The 14,015-nt window shown below is 45.8% G+C and overlaps 1 protein-coding gene and 1 long non-coding RNA gene across 3 annotated transcripts in view; one reads left to right on the plus strand and one right to left on the minus strand.

Annotated features, from left to right (window-relative positions):
- Positions 1–7,031, plus strand: part of LOC139573435 (uncharacterized) — a 25,750-nt gene extending 18,719 nt beyond the window's left edge. The window contains exons 2-4 of one of the 2 annotated variants that reach the window (XR_011674594.1): positions 462–540; positions 2,575–2,730; positions 5,418–7,031. This is a non-coding gene — a long non-coding RNA (uncharacterized lncRNA). The remainder of the gene's footprint in view (positions 1–461; positions 541–2,574; positions 2,731–5,417) is intronic. The other variant, XR_011674595.1, reaches the window with a different exon arrangement.
- The window catches only part of LOC139573432 (cell adhesion molecule 4-like), a 156,094-nt gene extending 143,273 nt beyond the window's left edge, over positions 1–12,821 (minus strand). The window contains exon 1 of the mRNA XM_071396858.1: positions 12,513–12,821. Within this exon, the coding sequence (XP_071252959.1) occupies positions 12,513–12,585 (73 nt within the window). The 5' untranslated portion in view covers positions 12,586–12,821. The remainder of the gene's footprint in view (positions 1–12,512) is intronic.
- Positions 12,822–14,015: the final 1,194 nt, after the last annotated feature.

The following is a 14,015-nucleotide window of genomic DNA, read 5'->3' on the forward strand; positions in this document are numbered from 1 at the left end:
AAACAATAACATAGACAGGGAAAAGACAAGAGGGCTGCAAAACACATTTTCTCTATGCAAATGAGGAGGGAAAGCAACACCACAGGCGTTGATGCTGGCCACCTGGGCCCAGTCAAACCTTCCCAACACACCTGGCCATCACATCCCTGTATCCCGGGGTCAGAATCAGAGAGGAGGGAGACGATGGAGGATGACGGCCAAGAGATCAATCACCAAACAGTGGGGCTGCCGAGGTAGCAAACGTACCCTCCTGCAGAAATCTGTCTGTCCCTCCTTCCCTTCCTCATTCCCTTTTAACTGGGGAGCCTGTATCCTGCTGATCGGCTCTGATTCAACCATTGTGCAGCTGCTAAATACACACACCACTGCCTGATGATTGAGGTGTGTGTGTGTGTGTGTGTGTGTGTGTGTGTGTGTGTGTGTGTGTGTGTGTGTGTGTGTGTGTGTGGCTATTGTCACAGAAGTGCACTGCTGGGATGGAGATGGACTGACAAGGGAAGGGGATAGAGAGATGGCAATGAAAGCTATTGACGGTCTGTGGTGAGTACACACAATACCACTTAATCACTTCTGGGCCTTCACCACTCTGGGGTAGGGGTGTGTGTGTGAGAGAGAGAGATAAAGATGGGGACATTGAAAGAATGAGAGAGGGATTAATGTAAATGAAAAAAAGAAAAGACCTGAAAAGAGAGAAACAGGTTCTGAGCGGGGACAAAGGGAAGAGCAAGGTATGCCAAGCTACAAGGAAAACAAAGAGAAAGACGATGGGTTTAAGTACATTGACGAGCTGCACCAGGTGTGTTCCTCCCGTCTGATACATCATCCTTAGAAGCTCATCAGAAAAGGCCAGTATGTGGCCTGACATTTGAACTGTGCAGAGAAAATGTTAGCCCAAACACATTCAAGTAAATTCCTCTGCAAAATCCAAGGTCTCTCCGGGAGAGAGAGTGTGTGTGTGTGTGTGTGTGTGTGTGTGTGTGTGTGTGTGTGTGTGTGTGTGTGTGTGTGTGTGTGTGTGTGTGTGTGTGTGTGTCCTCCACAGTGCCTGCCACACTGCTAAATGATTTATCCATCACCCATCTTTGGGGATCAACCTGGTTTTTAATTACCAATGTTTTATGTTTGTTTTTAATTTTCTGTGTAAGCCCATTAATCACTTTCCCCTCAACACCACTCAAATCCATCTCCCCAAGCCATGGAATTGCATATAAAAGTAGGCCAGACGTAGTAGAGGGACTTTTACATGATCTGATCAACAGAAAGGTCACAGGAGGACATTTTGGGGGCGACACTATCTGCCATCATGGATCTTTGACACTAAATACAAGGGCATAGTATTGTTTCAAACTGAGTGCTAAGCTATTGTGGAGAGAGGAGACCAGTACACATAACAGGCCTATAACAAGACGTATCCATGGAACAGACATGAATAACAACTAGAATACCAGTCCCTTTGTGGACTCTTTCCATCGAAATCCATTGGCCACAACAAGCCTGTTCATTTTCATTTTCCATTTCCCCAACAAGGCAGAGTAGGCAACCGTTCCAATGTTCTGCCTGTGGTTCTGGCTGTGCTGACTAACGTCCATATCTGGGTCCTCTCTGTCGAATCACCTCAATATCAATGGCTGGCTCACTGTTAGGCTGTGTGACTGTCCTGTCCTGCCAGACAGAGAGAGAGAGAGGTTAGGGAGAGGAGAGGGCTCAGGCCCGTCTGTTAGGCTGTGTGACTGTCCTGTCCTGCCAGACAGAGAGAGAGAGAGGTTAGGGAGAGGAGAGGGCTCAGGCCCGTCTGTTAGGCTGTGTGACTGTCCTGTTCTGCCAGACAGAGAGAGAGAGGGGCTAGGGAGAGGAGAGGGGCCCAGGCCCGTCTGTTAGGCTGTGTGACTCTCTCTCTGTCTGGCAGGACAGGACAGGACAGAGGGGCTAGGGAGAGGAGAGGGGCCCAGGCCCGTCTGTTAGGCTGTGTGACTGTCCTGTTCTGTTCTGCCAGACAGAGAGAGAGAGAGGCTAGGGAGAGGACAGGGGCCCATGCCCGTCTGTTAGGCTGTGTGACTGTCCTGTTCTGCCAGACAGAGCGAGAGAGGGGCTAGGGAGAGGAGAGGGGCCCAGGCCCGTCTGTTAGGCTGTGTGACTTTCCTGTTCTGCCAGACAGAGCGAGAGAGGGGCTAGGGAGAGGAGAGGGCCCAGGCCTGTCTGTTAGGCTGTGTGACTGTCCTGTTCTGCCAGACAGAGCGAGAGAGGCTAGGGAGAGGAGAGGGGCCCAGGCCTGTCTGTTAGGCTGTGTGACTGTCCTGTTCTGTTCTGCCAGACAGAGAGAGAGAGAGGCTAGGGAGAGGAGAGGGCCCAGGCCTGTCTGTTAGGCTGTGTGACTGTCCTGTTCTGTTCTGCCAGACAGACAGACAGACAGACAGAGAGAGAGAGAGAGGGCCCAGGCCCGTCTGCAGCCTATAATTACACCTCTCTGATTCAGAGGGGTTGGGTTAAATGCGGAAGACACATTTCAGTTGAAGGCATTCAGTTGTACAACTGACTAGGTATCCCCCTTACACCTTTCCCATTATACCCTCTCAGATGAACATGGAGATATCAGCATCTGCAGCCACACTGAACCGTCTCCGAGAGGCTGCATCCAGCCACAGAGTCAGGCAGCTGTACATCTATCGCTCCATGCACCGCTGTAAACTACAGAGAGCCCAGAGAACAGCACACCACACTCAATGAAATGAGGTGAATCCAGCTCTACCTGCTTATCACCTACTAACCATCCTAACAAAACGACTACTTAGAGACAGCGCTATAAACTCAACAAGCACTAACCCGTCTTCAAGGTCGCTGGTGCTTGGCTGTTTTCTTAGCGCCGGCCGCGCTTCTCAGAGCGTAACAATCTCTCCCTTTAAAAAAAGGAGAGTTCCACTTTGAGGTGAGATCATCTCTTCCCTCTGCGCAGGTGGCCCGCACCGCTTTGTTTCTCATCGAAAGGACTGCATGAATTGATGATCTTATGAATCTCTAAAAAGCCCTGCAAATCATCTCGGTAAATCTCCCTGCAGCAACATTTAGCACCTCACTGGAGTCTTTCTCCCTCTCCGGCCCCTCTCCCCTCTCTTTCTTCTGGAACGCTTGGGGGTCTTTCTCCCTCTCCGGCCCCTCTCCCCTCTCTTTCTTCTGGAACGCTTGGGGGTCTTTCTCCCTCTCCGGCCCCTCTCCCCTCTCTTTCTTCTGGAACGCTTGGGGGTCTTTCTCCCTCTCCGGCCCCTCTCCCCTCTCTTTCTTCTGGAACGCTTGGGGTCTTTCTCCCTCTCCGGCCCCTCTCCCCTCTCTTTCTTCTGGAACGCTTGGGGGTCTTTAAGTGTGGCAAACCTTTCGAGGATTGTTTTCATGTCCTGGTAATTAATTGCCCCTAATTAATGGTGGTTTACGGTTTACTAATGAAGCGGATCAAAGCTCACTCCTGACACTGAAGCTGTTGTCTCAGGCTGAGAGAGTTGGGTGTGGCTCATGCGATTAAAAGCGATGCTACTGTAGAGCGATTCCAGTGGTGTGTCAACAATAGTGCTGAGCGATTAGTGCTTTTTGAGGTCGGTTTGGTTTCGATTTTGATTATTTGGGTTGAATGCTATAACACAGGATCTAACAATTAATAGAAGTCCCATGATGGTAGTGACTGCCCATTACTGATTATCACCTATTAACCATAATTTATTCAAATTACTTTACTAAAATATTATTATCAATTAGCTGTTAATAAACAAAAAAATAACTGACATTTTGATTATTCGGCTCAGCACTAGTCAACAATTATCTGGCCTCCCTCCAGAACCATATTGCTCAATCTTGTGTATTTGATCTAGTGGCAGCAGTTATCCTTTTCACTGAATCTAGCAATCAACAGACATGCTTGTTCTTGAAAGAGCATATGGGACGGCTCAGATAAACAAAGCATTATATCACTGTTGGTAACAGCTAATAATGACAAGCCCACTGAGAAACATTATTTTGCAACTCTCCCACTTCAAACACACATTAGGAGCCAAATAACTCATTATCGCCATTATCGTAATTAGCTGGCCTGAATAAGGAACATAATCGGTCTGGAATATCAATGTTTCATCCACGTCCTAAAAAACTCCTTCCTTCAAGACAAAAAACAACCTCAGCCAACAGGCATATTCACAGTAGATATGAGTCTGCACTGAGACAGGGGCATTTGGAGACATTCTAAGATGGTGACCTCATCGCAGACCTTTTCAAAAGTGTTGTGGTGACCTTTAAAAACGTTAGTCTGATTTCCCTTCAAGAATGACTGAACAAGCCGATCGGCACGTGTTTTTCTGTTGCTCATTAGAAAAATGAGATTTCAGTCTTGGAGTTGTGTTTCTTGTCTGAATCCGCTTTTGGTTAATGATGTTTGTCCCCCATGAGACACTGTAGACACGGAAGCCTATTTCACTTCCCTCAAAATCCCAAGAATGAATGTAAGAGAACTCAAGAGATCTTCATTTTGATGTTTTCGTTGCCAATTTGACATCTAACTAAGGTGTTCTGTGCAGTATTTCTCAAGTAAAAACATGTGAGATGGGTTGTCTTATGTAAACAAAGTCAGAGCTGCTGGGCAGGTCTGTCTCACTGTCTATGCTATTGGATCGAGAGCCATCACCACAGCTGTTCACACTATGTTAGTGTCAAACCAAAACCCAACCTTCATTTATCCGTTGTGACGCACCGATGTTCCGAACTCTGATTTAGACAAGACTGACTTCCTGACTCGAATCGGTGCCCCATACTCCGTTTTAAAAAGCAACAAATATCTTTGAAAGGCAGTCACTCTTTAAGAGAGAAAGAGAGAAAGACTGGACATTTCCAGAGCTCATCAATACGTCCCATTATTAAAAATTAGAACTCCTGGTAAATGGCAAGCTGCTGAATGGCTGTGTCTGTGTCTGTGTGTGTGTGTGTGTTACGGAGGGGGTTCAGGGGGGGTTCTGAGAAGGTCATTTCAAGAGGAAATCTTAGTAATTTGAAGAGGGGGGTGGGGGGGTGGGTTAATACTGAACGCTAAGTACTACTGTGCTGTTCTACACACTATGTAAGTGGGAGCATAGCGACCTGAGAGAATGACAGACAGTGTATATCATTGTGTGTGTGTGTGTGTGTGTGTGTGTGTGTGTGTGTGTGTGTGTGTGTGTGTGTGTGTGTGTGTGTGTGTGTGTGTGTATAGAATGAGCTTATCGATCATGGCCTCTTTTCTCTGAGTAGTCTGTTGTGTTCACCTACACAGCACCCACTCCTCTACATGGCCATCGAGTCTCTCTCCCACTCCTCTTTCCACTCTGCCGCCTTGGATCTCTGTACATTGCCTGTGGTCACACCTCCGTTCTTAATCTATCCACCTCTTTCTTCTTCTCTTCCTCCAGCTTTCCAGCTCTCGAGTGGCTAGATGTTCTTTACCATTCGACCATCAGATTTGCCACCAATGCTCCTTATAGGACACATCACTGCACTCTACACTCTTCTGTAAACTGGTCATCTCTGTATACGCGTCGCAAGACCCACTGGTTGATGCTTATTTATAAAACCCTATAAGGCCTCACTCCCCCTAGCTGAGATATCTACTGCAGCCGTCATCCTCCACATACAACATCCATTCTGTCAGTCACATTCTGTTAAAGGTCCCCAAAGCACACACATCCTTGGGTCGCTCCTCTTTTCAGTTCACTGCAGCTAGCGACTGGAACGAGCTGCAACAAACACTCAAACTGGACAGTTTTATCTCAATCTCTTCATTCAAAGACTCAATCATGGACACTCTTACTGACAGTTGTGACTGCTTTGCGTGATGTATTGTTGTCTCTATCTTCTTGCCCTTTGTGCTGCTGTCTGTGCCCAATAATGTTTGTACCCTGTTTTGTGCTACTACCATGTTGTGCTGCTGCCATGTGTTGCTACCATGTTGTTGTCATGTTGTGTCGCTACCATGCTGTTGTCATGTGTTGCTGCAATGCTATGTTGTTGTCTTAGGTCTCTCTTCATGTGTTGTGTTGTCTCTCTTGTCGTGATGTGTGTTTTGTCCTATATTTTTATTTGATTTATTTTGAATCCCAGCCCCCGCAGGAGGCTTTTTGCCTTTTGGTAGGCTGTCATTGTAAATAAAAATATGTTCTTAACTGACTTGCCTGGTTAAACAAAAGTTCAATAAAAATAAAAATAAAAAGGCTCTGCACGGGCAGATTCATCTCCCTTGTCTTTCTCCACCCTTCCATTTTCAACTCCAAATCCTGCAATCATTCACTCGTTTGTTGGACTCCTCTCTCCGTCTCTCACCCCGGCTCTCAGCCGGTCCGCTCCACTGGTCTGTGACGTACGCTCAGGGCTCCTTCCCTCCTTTCCCAGCTTCCATCTTTCCCAGGCCCAACAAGCAGCAATATACACCCTCCTCTTTCTCCTCTCTATCCTCTCTTCTCCGATCACCCTCTCTGCTCAGCATAAACCACCTCCAACAGAGCCAGACTCCAGGGGGACTGGTCTGCGTGTCATGCCCTGCTGAGGAAGCCTCACCTGGACTAATCTCTGTGTCTCTCATCCCCCTGACCCTGGAGGAGCCCCTAATATAGCCCATTCAGAATCTGTACTCAGACTGTACTCATGAGCTAACGATGGGACAGTATTAGCCCCATTACACTGTTGTGCCTTACACTCCAATGTAAGATGGCTAGCCACTCATCACAGGTGATTTGAAGTGTGTGCGTGTGTCTGTGTGTGTGTGTGTGAGTGGGCGTGCTTCTGTCTGCTTCTCTCTTCATCCTCATCAACCAATGGGAGGCATGTATTAGCTCCGTTGCTCAAGCAGCGCCCAGGTTTCAACACTCCAATTTGAGACGGGTGGCCTTTCAGTTCAATCAGCTCCTATCATCCAATCAAGGCTGGCGAGGGCTCTAACGCCGTCTGAGTGGGTATAATCACTGTGGTTACAGTGTTACCGGGGGCCCTCCATCCCGCTGTGTTAGTGCCAGGCCATTCGGGAGTCAGGGAGACAGGTGTCAGCAGGGTGGAGCAGGGTGTTAAACAAGCACGGGGAGCAAAGGGGAGGGGGGCGGTGTTTACCCAGAGTCATGGCAACAGAGTCCTCAATAGGAAGGAATGTTCACCTCTGTGACTTCCCCTTCTTCAAGCTCTATATCCTGTTTTCTCTTTAGCCCTGTTCCTCTCTCTCTTCCTCTCTCTCTTTCCCACTCACTCTCCCTAGTTCTCTCATTGTCCCTGTTTCTTGCTATTGTTGAATTCAATTCCGAGGTCCTTCACATAAGAGTGTGGCGCACAAAGAACACACAGCAGTACCACATATACTACACAAAGTGTCAAGCGATGGTGAAGTGGGAATCGATGCTCTGATTTCACAGTCTCAACAGCAAAACAGACACACAGACAGCGGTAAGGAACATAAAGAGCACCGGCCCAAGAGACAGAAGGTCAGAACATACAGAGGGACATGAGAAAAGGCTGTCGCAGTTTACTGACCAAGAAGCTGGGGAGGAGAGAGGAGCAGACACTCAACGGGAGATTAAACAACAGATTGATTGACAGGCTGAGAGAGCCAGAAAATAAGGATGTCCTTGACATCTCCTCTTCATCATAACATCTTCCCAGAGAAGTTGGTGGAAAGCCAATTACTCAGACATAGACATGTCATAAGGACAGCTTAGGTAAATCACTGTTATTATTAGCATGTTTAGCACTCTCTGAGGAGGTCAATTATTCTAAATTAAATTCCGCTTTAAAGTCAATATAAGTCAATATATATTTTTTTTAATAATCCCTCACAAGTCCAGAATTTATTTTTATTGGACTGAAAAGAAACAAATTAGATATCTGACTAAAATCATCAACATGGTTGCCTTCTGCCTTTCCATTGCCAGTCTCCACAATCTATTTATATCCTGTCAACTTCTCACTGCGGACAGATCAGCTACTGTAAGTAGTAAACAGGAAGTGAACTATGGCATGTGACTGACGGCCAAGTCTGATAGAGGCCAAGTCATCTCAATAATCTCAAAGTGGCTTCCTCTCTTCCTCTCCTTCCCTCCCTCTGCAGTCTGCACTGACATTGATGAGCTAGACATTCCTGATGGGCTTCTACCATGTTGCTTTCACATATCCTGTGTTTTCTGATCAGTGTGTAGAGGAAGGGAGAAAAGACTAAAAGAGGAATATACTTAAGACTTGAGATATTGCCCATATTTCCATTGTTATGGATGAGACGGTGGGCTAGTTGGAAATGAGAAAATCATTACAGTTAAATGCATCACCTGCACTAAACAGTCAGCTAGGAAATTTTAAATCCATGAGTAATGGAACCATAAAACCGAAGGGAGAAGAATAAAACTCGCCCACATTACGCTCCGTAACTCACTCTCGCTCTCTTTCTCTCGTTCACCGTTGTGACTTTGTGAAAAGCAACACACTCAAATTTGTTTATGAGTTGATCCCTTCAGTGTCCCGTAGTGCAGAAGACAGAGCTTCTGTTTTGACAGCAGATAGCCTTTAAACTAAATCAGCTGATCAAACTGCTGTGATACTGCCGTGCCAGGCTGAATACAAACAAACCTGAGTATTGCCCCAATCATGTTGACTTGACGGGCACGCCAGCACCGTATGACAACGTTTGATTTTCCCATCGTGTAGTCCCACTAGAGAGGAATCATGAAGTAAGGATGTACTACAGAGAAATTCCAACATTGGCATCGCTCAAGAACTTTATTATGGCACGCGTGTGAGAAGAGGAGGACGTCCCACTATTTTAATGAAATTGTCGACAACCTTATTTTATTTGGAGTAGAATTATCAAAGGTTTGGATCAAAGGATAAAATCTTGGCTTACGCTGAAGACTTCTTCGATGCATTAAAGAACAAAGTGGTGAGCTGAACTAGTGATTCCGGCGTAATCTAGAAGAAAGCACAAGTGAATCCTACTCTGACATGATGCAAACTATGCCTGACAAGCATAAAAAAACGACTCAGGCTGACAGAGCGTCTTGCGTAATCACTCATCTTCTTGCATTAGACAGTAACCTGATCAAACTGTGTCAGCTGTCCTCTGAAGTCCCAGTGTGTGTGTGTGTGTATGCCTGCTTCCCTATATGTTAGTGTGTTTAAGGCAGAATAAGACGGTGACTCACACCGACATTGATTTATACTCGGCGCATGTGGATGTGTACGTGTGCACACAGACAATAATTGGTATTCAAATCTTCTCCCCCAAGTCCATCCAATTGCTACCGTTTTTCAACGCCAGTGTCTTTAGCAGATCCATGGCCCAGATGCATGATGACAAGGGGCTCAAACGGATGGCTCTCATTGCACGCAGTCACATAAACAAATGGAGGTGATTCAATGCCCAGAGGTGATAGGAGCAGCAGTAAGAGCAGACTGGCTGGGGTGCAGTGTGGTGGTAGTGGTGCTGGTAGCAGCAGAGGTGGCGTTAGCAGTATGGCAACTGCTCGGCCTCCGACCGCAAGCCACTACAGAGGGTAGTGCGTATGGCTCAGTACATCACTGGGGCCAAGCTTCCTGCCATCCAGGACCACTATACCAGGCGGTGTCAGAGGAAGTCCCTAAAAATTGTCAAAGACTCCAGCCACCCTAGTCATATAGTGTTCTCTCTGCTACCGCACAGCAAGCGGTACTGGAGCACCAAGTCTAGGTCCAAAAGGCTCCTGAACATCTAATCAAATGGCTAACTGGACTATTTGCATTGCGCCCCCCCCCCCCCCCCCTTTACACTGCTGCCAATCTCTGTTATTATCTATGCATAAGTCACTTTAATAAATCTACCCACATGTATATATTACCTCAATTACCTCGACTAACCAATGCCCCCGCACATTGACTCTGTACCGGTAGCCCCTGTATATAGCCAAGCTATTGTTATTTTACTGTTGCTCTTTAATTATTTGTTACTTGTATTTCTTATTTTTTTGGTTGTATTTTTCTTAAAACTGCATTGTTAGTTTAGTTACTCTGTTAAGGGCTTGTAAGTAAGCATTTCACTGTAAGGTCTACACCTGTTGTATTTGGCACATGTGACAAATAACATTTGATTTGATTTGCTCTGGGGATGCTCTGGCAGTTTGGCCTGCAGCTGTAGCGGATCACCCACACACACACACACCAGAACCCCGATACAGAGCTCTCAGTGTGTGTGTGTGTGTGTGTGTGTGTGTGTGTGTGTGTGTGTGTGTGTGTGTGTGTGTGTGTGTGTGTGTGTGTGTGTGTCCCTCAGGCTTGCCCAGCAGACACGCGCTGTGAAGTCCTCCTTGCCTCTGCTTTTCTTCTTCATCTCTCTCCCACTCACCATCGCTTTCTGTCCCTCTTTCTCCTTCTCTTCCTCTTAGGCAGCCATCTCTGGCTGCCTCCCTGTCTTTACATCACTCTGTCTATTCATCCATCCAATCCATCCATCCATCTCTCTCTCTCTCTGCCATTGTCAGAGGGACTCTCTTTTTCTCCCTTCCCCTCGTCTCCCTCCTCCACCTCCCCTCTAAATTAGTTTTCTTGATTTCCATCCTGATTTGCATGATGAAGGGGTGTTGAAAACCAGCCATCTCTCCAGCTCCATCTCCTCATTGTCGCTCTGCCTCTCCTCCTTTCCCCAACCCCCTCTTTCTATTGCTCTCCTCCCTCTCCCTACCCCATTCTAGCGCCCCATAAACTCGACCACGTTACATGTCATGATTCCTTACTCCCCTCGGCTGACTCCCCACCCCCCCAGCCCTGTCACTAGCTTGATTAATGACAGTGATCACCAACCAGGCCCCAGCCAAGGCAGACTGCAGCTCTGACAAAACCCTGCACTGTAAGCAGCAAAAACACACACCTTTCTCTCTTACTCCAGTAAAGGATACATGCACATACAATAACACACTCATGCATATAACATCATTCTCTCTCTCCCTCTCTTGGCTATAGAGCAGCAGCTGTGGAATACACACATAGGGGTATGGAGGAAAGACTAATGTTTCTCCAACAGTAGACATCATCGGCAGGCACAGCACCGCTCTGTGACAATACACTACACTATGGAAGCAAGATCTTAACCCATTCACTGCCTTGCTAGAAGCATAATCAATATTACTGAATATAAAGACATCTGCCTACACTACAGTAATATAACTTAGTAATAGCTAATGGGTACCATATGGGAACCTATAAAACAAGACTATCCACACAACCCACTTCTAATTCCTGTGTTAGAATCATGAGAATTGTAACTCATTCTAATAAACATTGACGCAAGCTGAGCTAAAGCAATTCCTCTCGGATACAAACAGATGGCGAAACCAAAGCCATGCAGTAAAAAGAGCAAGTTGTCTTGGAGATGACATTAATCCACATCTCCAGTGTGCAGCACATGCACTTCTCATGGGATGGTGAGCATGAAACAGGCTGTCCCTATGGGAACAGGTTGGGACTATCCCTAGGCACACAGATATACAAGGGAGAGAGGACAATAGTAGCCTCCAGGGTGCCTGGCTTTAACGATCATTCTGCAATACAACATTTATAGATATCAGACCAGCTGATAAGGTGTTGAGAACTCAAAGCTCCCAGAACACATAATGTGGAGAATGTCTGATAGATTACTACTCATTTTCTGACGAACATATGATGCTAAGGATACTGGGCTAGCACACTGCGACTATCTGTCCCTAGAACCCAGGCAAGCAAAATGACTCTGCCGAGGACGCTGTCAGCAGTGACTGACTGGACAGAGAATGTGTGGTAGTAGTGGGATTCTCTGCTCTGCTGCGGTATTTGTTATGAGCAGGCATGTGGCTGAATCGATATTCACACTGTGCGGTTACATAGCCTATGCGCATGGCGCGCACAATCGTATATCTAGCTATACACCCCGTTATGTGTATCCCAACTATGTTCTGTCGATACAAATGATGAAGTGGAAGACGTATAGGTTACGGCGTATGATGGCGATGCAATGTACAATTAAATATCATATAAGATCTGAACACTGGCCAAAAGGTACAATGGTGGCAATAGCTTTTACTTTTGTTTTCAATATGGGGTCGTAACAACGCATGTTTGCATATAATACTACCTGTCCAAACACAGAAAATAAACTATGCTACCATGTAGCATCAATATATCGATGTGTAGGTGAAACATCAACGATGTGTGTTCAATGAGATACAGACCACATCGGTCTTAAAACGCTTCACAGACCACATGAGGCGCGTAATCGCATATGCACAATCACCACTGTCCCAGGCAGGCAGCGCGCAGTCCTATCCACTGACAAAATATATAATATCCATAACGAAATAGCCTGCGGTGCATATTTAGCGTTTAGGTTATTGTCACGCACTCCTTTCCACTTGAATAGTCAACAAAGATCAGGGCAAGTCCCTACAGAAAGTATGAACCTCTCGTTTCTGAGTCTTTCTTAACCAGCGGATAGCCCATTCTTTATATCATTCCCAAATAGAAAATGTTCTTACCTGTCCCCACAAGAGAGAGCAAAGTGATGACGGACAAGGGAACGCAGTAGTTCCACACCGCCGTAAATGCCATCGTTGATAGTCCCGCTGATCTCTTTTTTGATATTCCTCTTCCTTGGAGCAATCAAAGTGACGTGAACCCGCAGGTTCACCCGCGAATAAAGCCTGGAGTGTGTTTGGTTCTGTTTAACAACATTCACTGGAGTCTTTTTACATACAAAAAAAACCTGCTTACTACTAGACACATACACCCATTTTTTTCTCGTTGACGTGAATAAACGACCGTGGTTCGGACAGTTTTTCTTGGTTACTTAAATATATTTAAAAGCAAGCAGAGAGGGCGGGACTCGGAAATGTTCTCTGACCAATAAGAAGCAAGGAGCAAGTGGAGGATTGTATATAAAGATGAGGGTGGGTTCAGAAAACAAGGGGAGAGGGAGGAAACATACTACAATATCGATCGATCAATCAATCAATCAATGTAGGTAGGCTACTATAAACCTAATTGATAACAAACATTAACAGCCTACCAAATAAAAGGTATTTACATGCATAGTTAGGCCAACATGTATTATTCATATTCAATGAGATGCATTAAAAAATATATACACTACCGTTTGAGGTCACTTAGAAATGTCCTTGTTTTTGAAATAAATACTTTTTTTGTGCATTAAAATAACATAAAATGGATCAGAAATACAGTGTAGACATTGTTAATGTTGTAAATGACTATTGTAGCTGGAAATGGCAGATTTTTTTATGGAATATCTACATAGGTGTACAGTGGCCCATTATCAGCAACCATCATTCCTGTGTTCCAATGGCACGTTGTGTTCGCTAATTGATCATTTTAAACGGCTAATTGATCATTAGAAAACCCTTTCGCAATTATGTTAGCACAGCTGAAAACTGTTGTTATGATTAAAGAAGGAATAAAACTGGCCTTCTTTAGACTAGTTAAGTATCTGGAGCATCAGCATTTGTGGGTTCGATTACAGGCTCAAAATGGCCAGAAACAAATAACTTTCTTCTGAAACTCATCAGTCTATTCTTGTACTGAGAAATTAAGGCTATTCCATGTGAGAAATTGCCAAGAAACTGAAGATCTCGTACAACGCTGTGTACTACTCCCTTCACAGAACAGCACAAACGGGCTCTAACCAGAATAGAAAGAGGAGTGGGAGGCCCCGGTGCACAACTGAGCAAGAGGACAAGTACATTCGAGTGTCTAGTTTGAGAAACAGACGCCTCACAAGTCCTCAACTGGCAACTTCATTAAATAGTACCCGTAAAACACCAGTCTCAACGTCAACAGTGAAGAGGTGACTCCGGGGTGCTGTCCTTCTAGGCAGAGTTCCTCTGTCCAGTGTCTGTGTTCTTTTGCCCATCTTAATCTTTTCTCTTTATTGGCCAGTCTGAGATATGGCTTTTTCTTTGCAACTCTGCTTAGGAGGCCAGCATCCCGGAGTCGCCTCTTCACTGTTGACGTTGAGACTGGTGTTT

Source organism: Salvelinus alpinus, chromosome 4, assembly GCF_045679555.1.
Source record: "Salvelinus alpinus chromosome 4, SLU_Salpinus.1, whole genome shotgun sequence".
NCBI classification, from domain to species: Eukaryota; Metazoa; Chordata; class Actinopteri; order Salmoniformes; family Salmonidae; genus Salvelinus; species Salvelinus alpinus.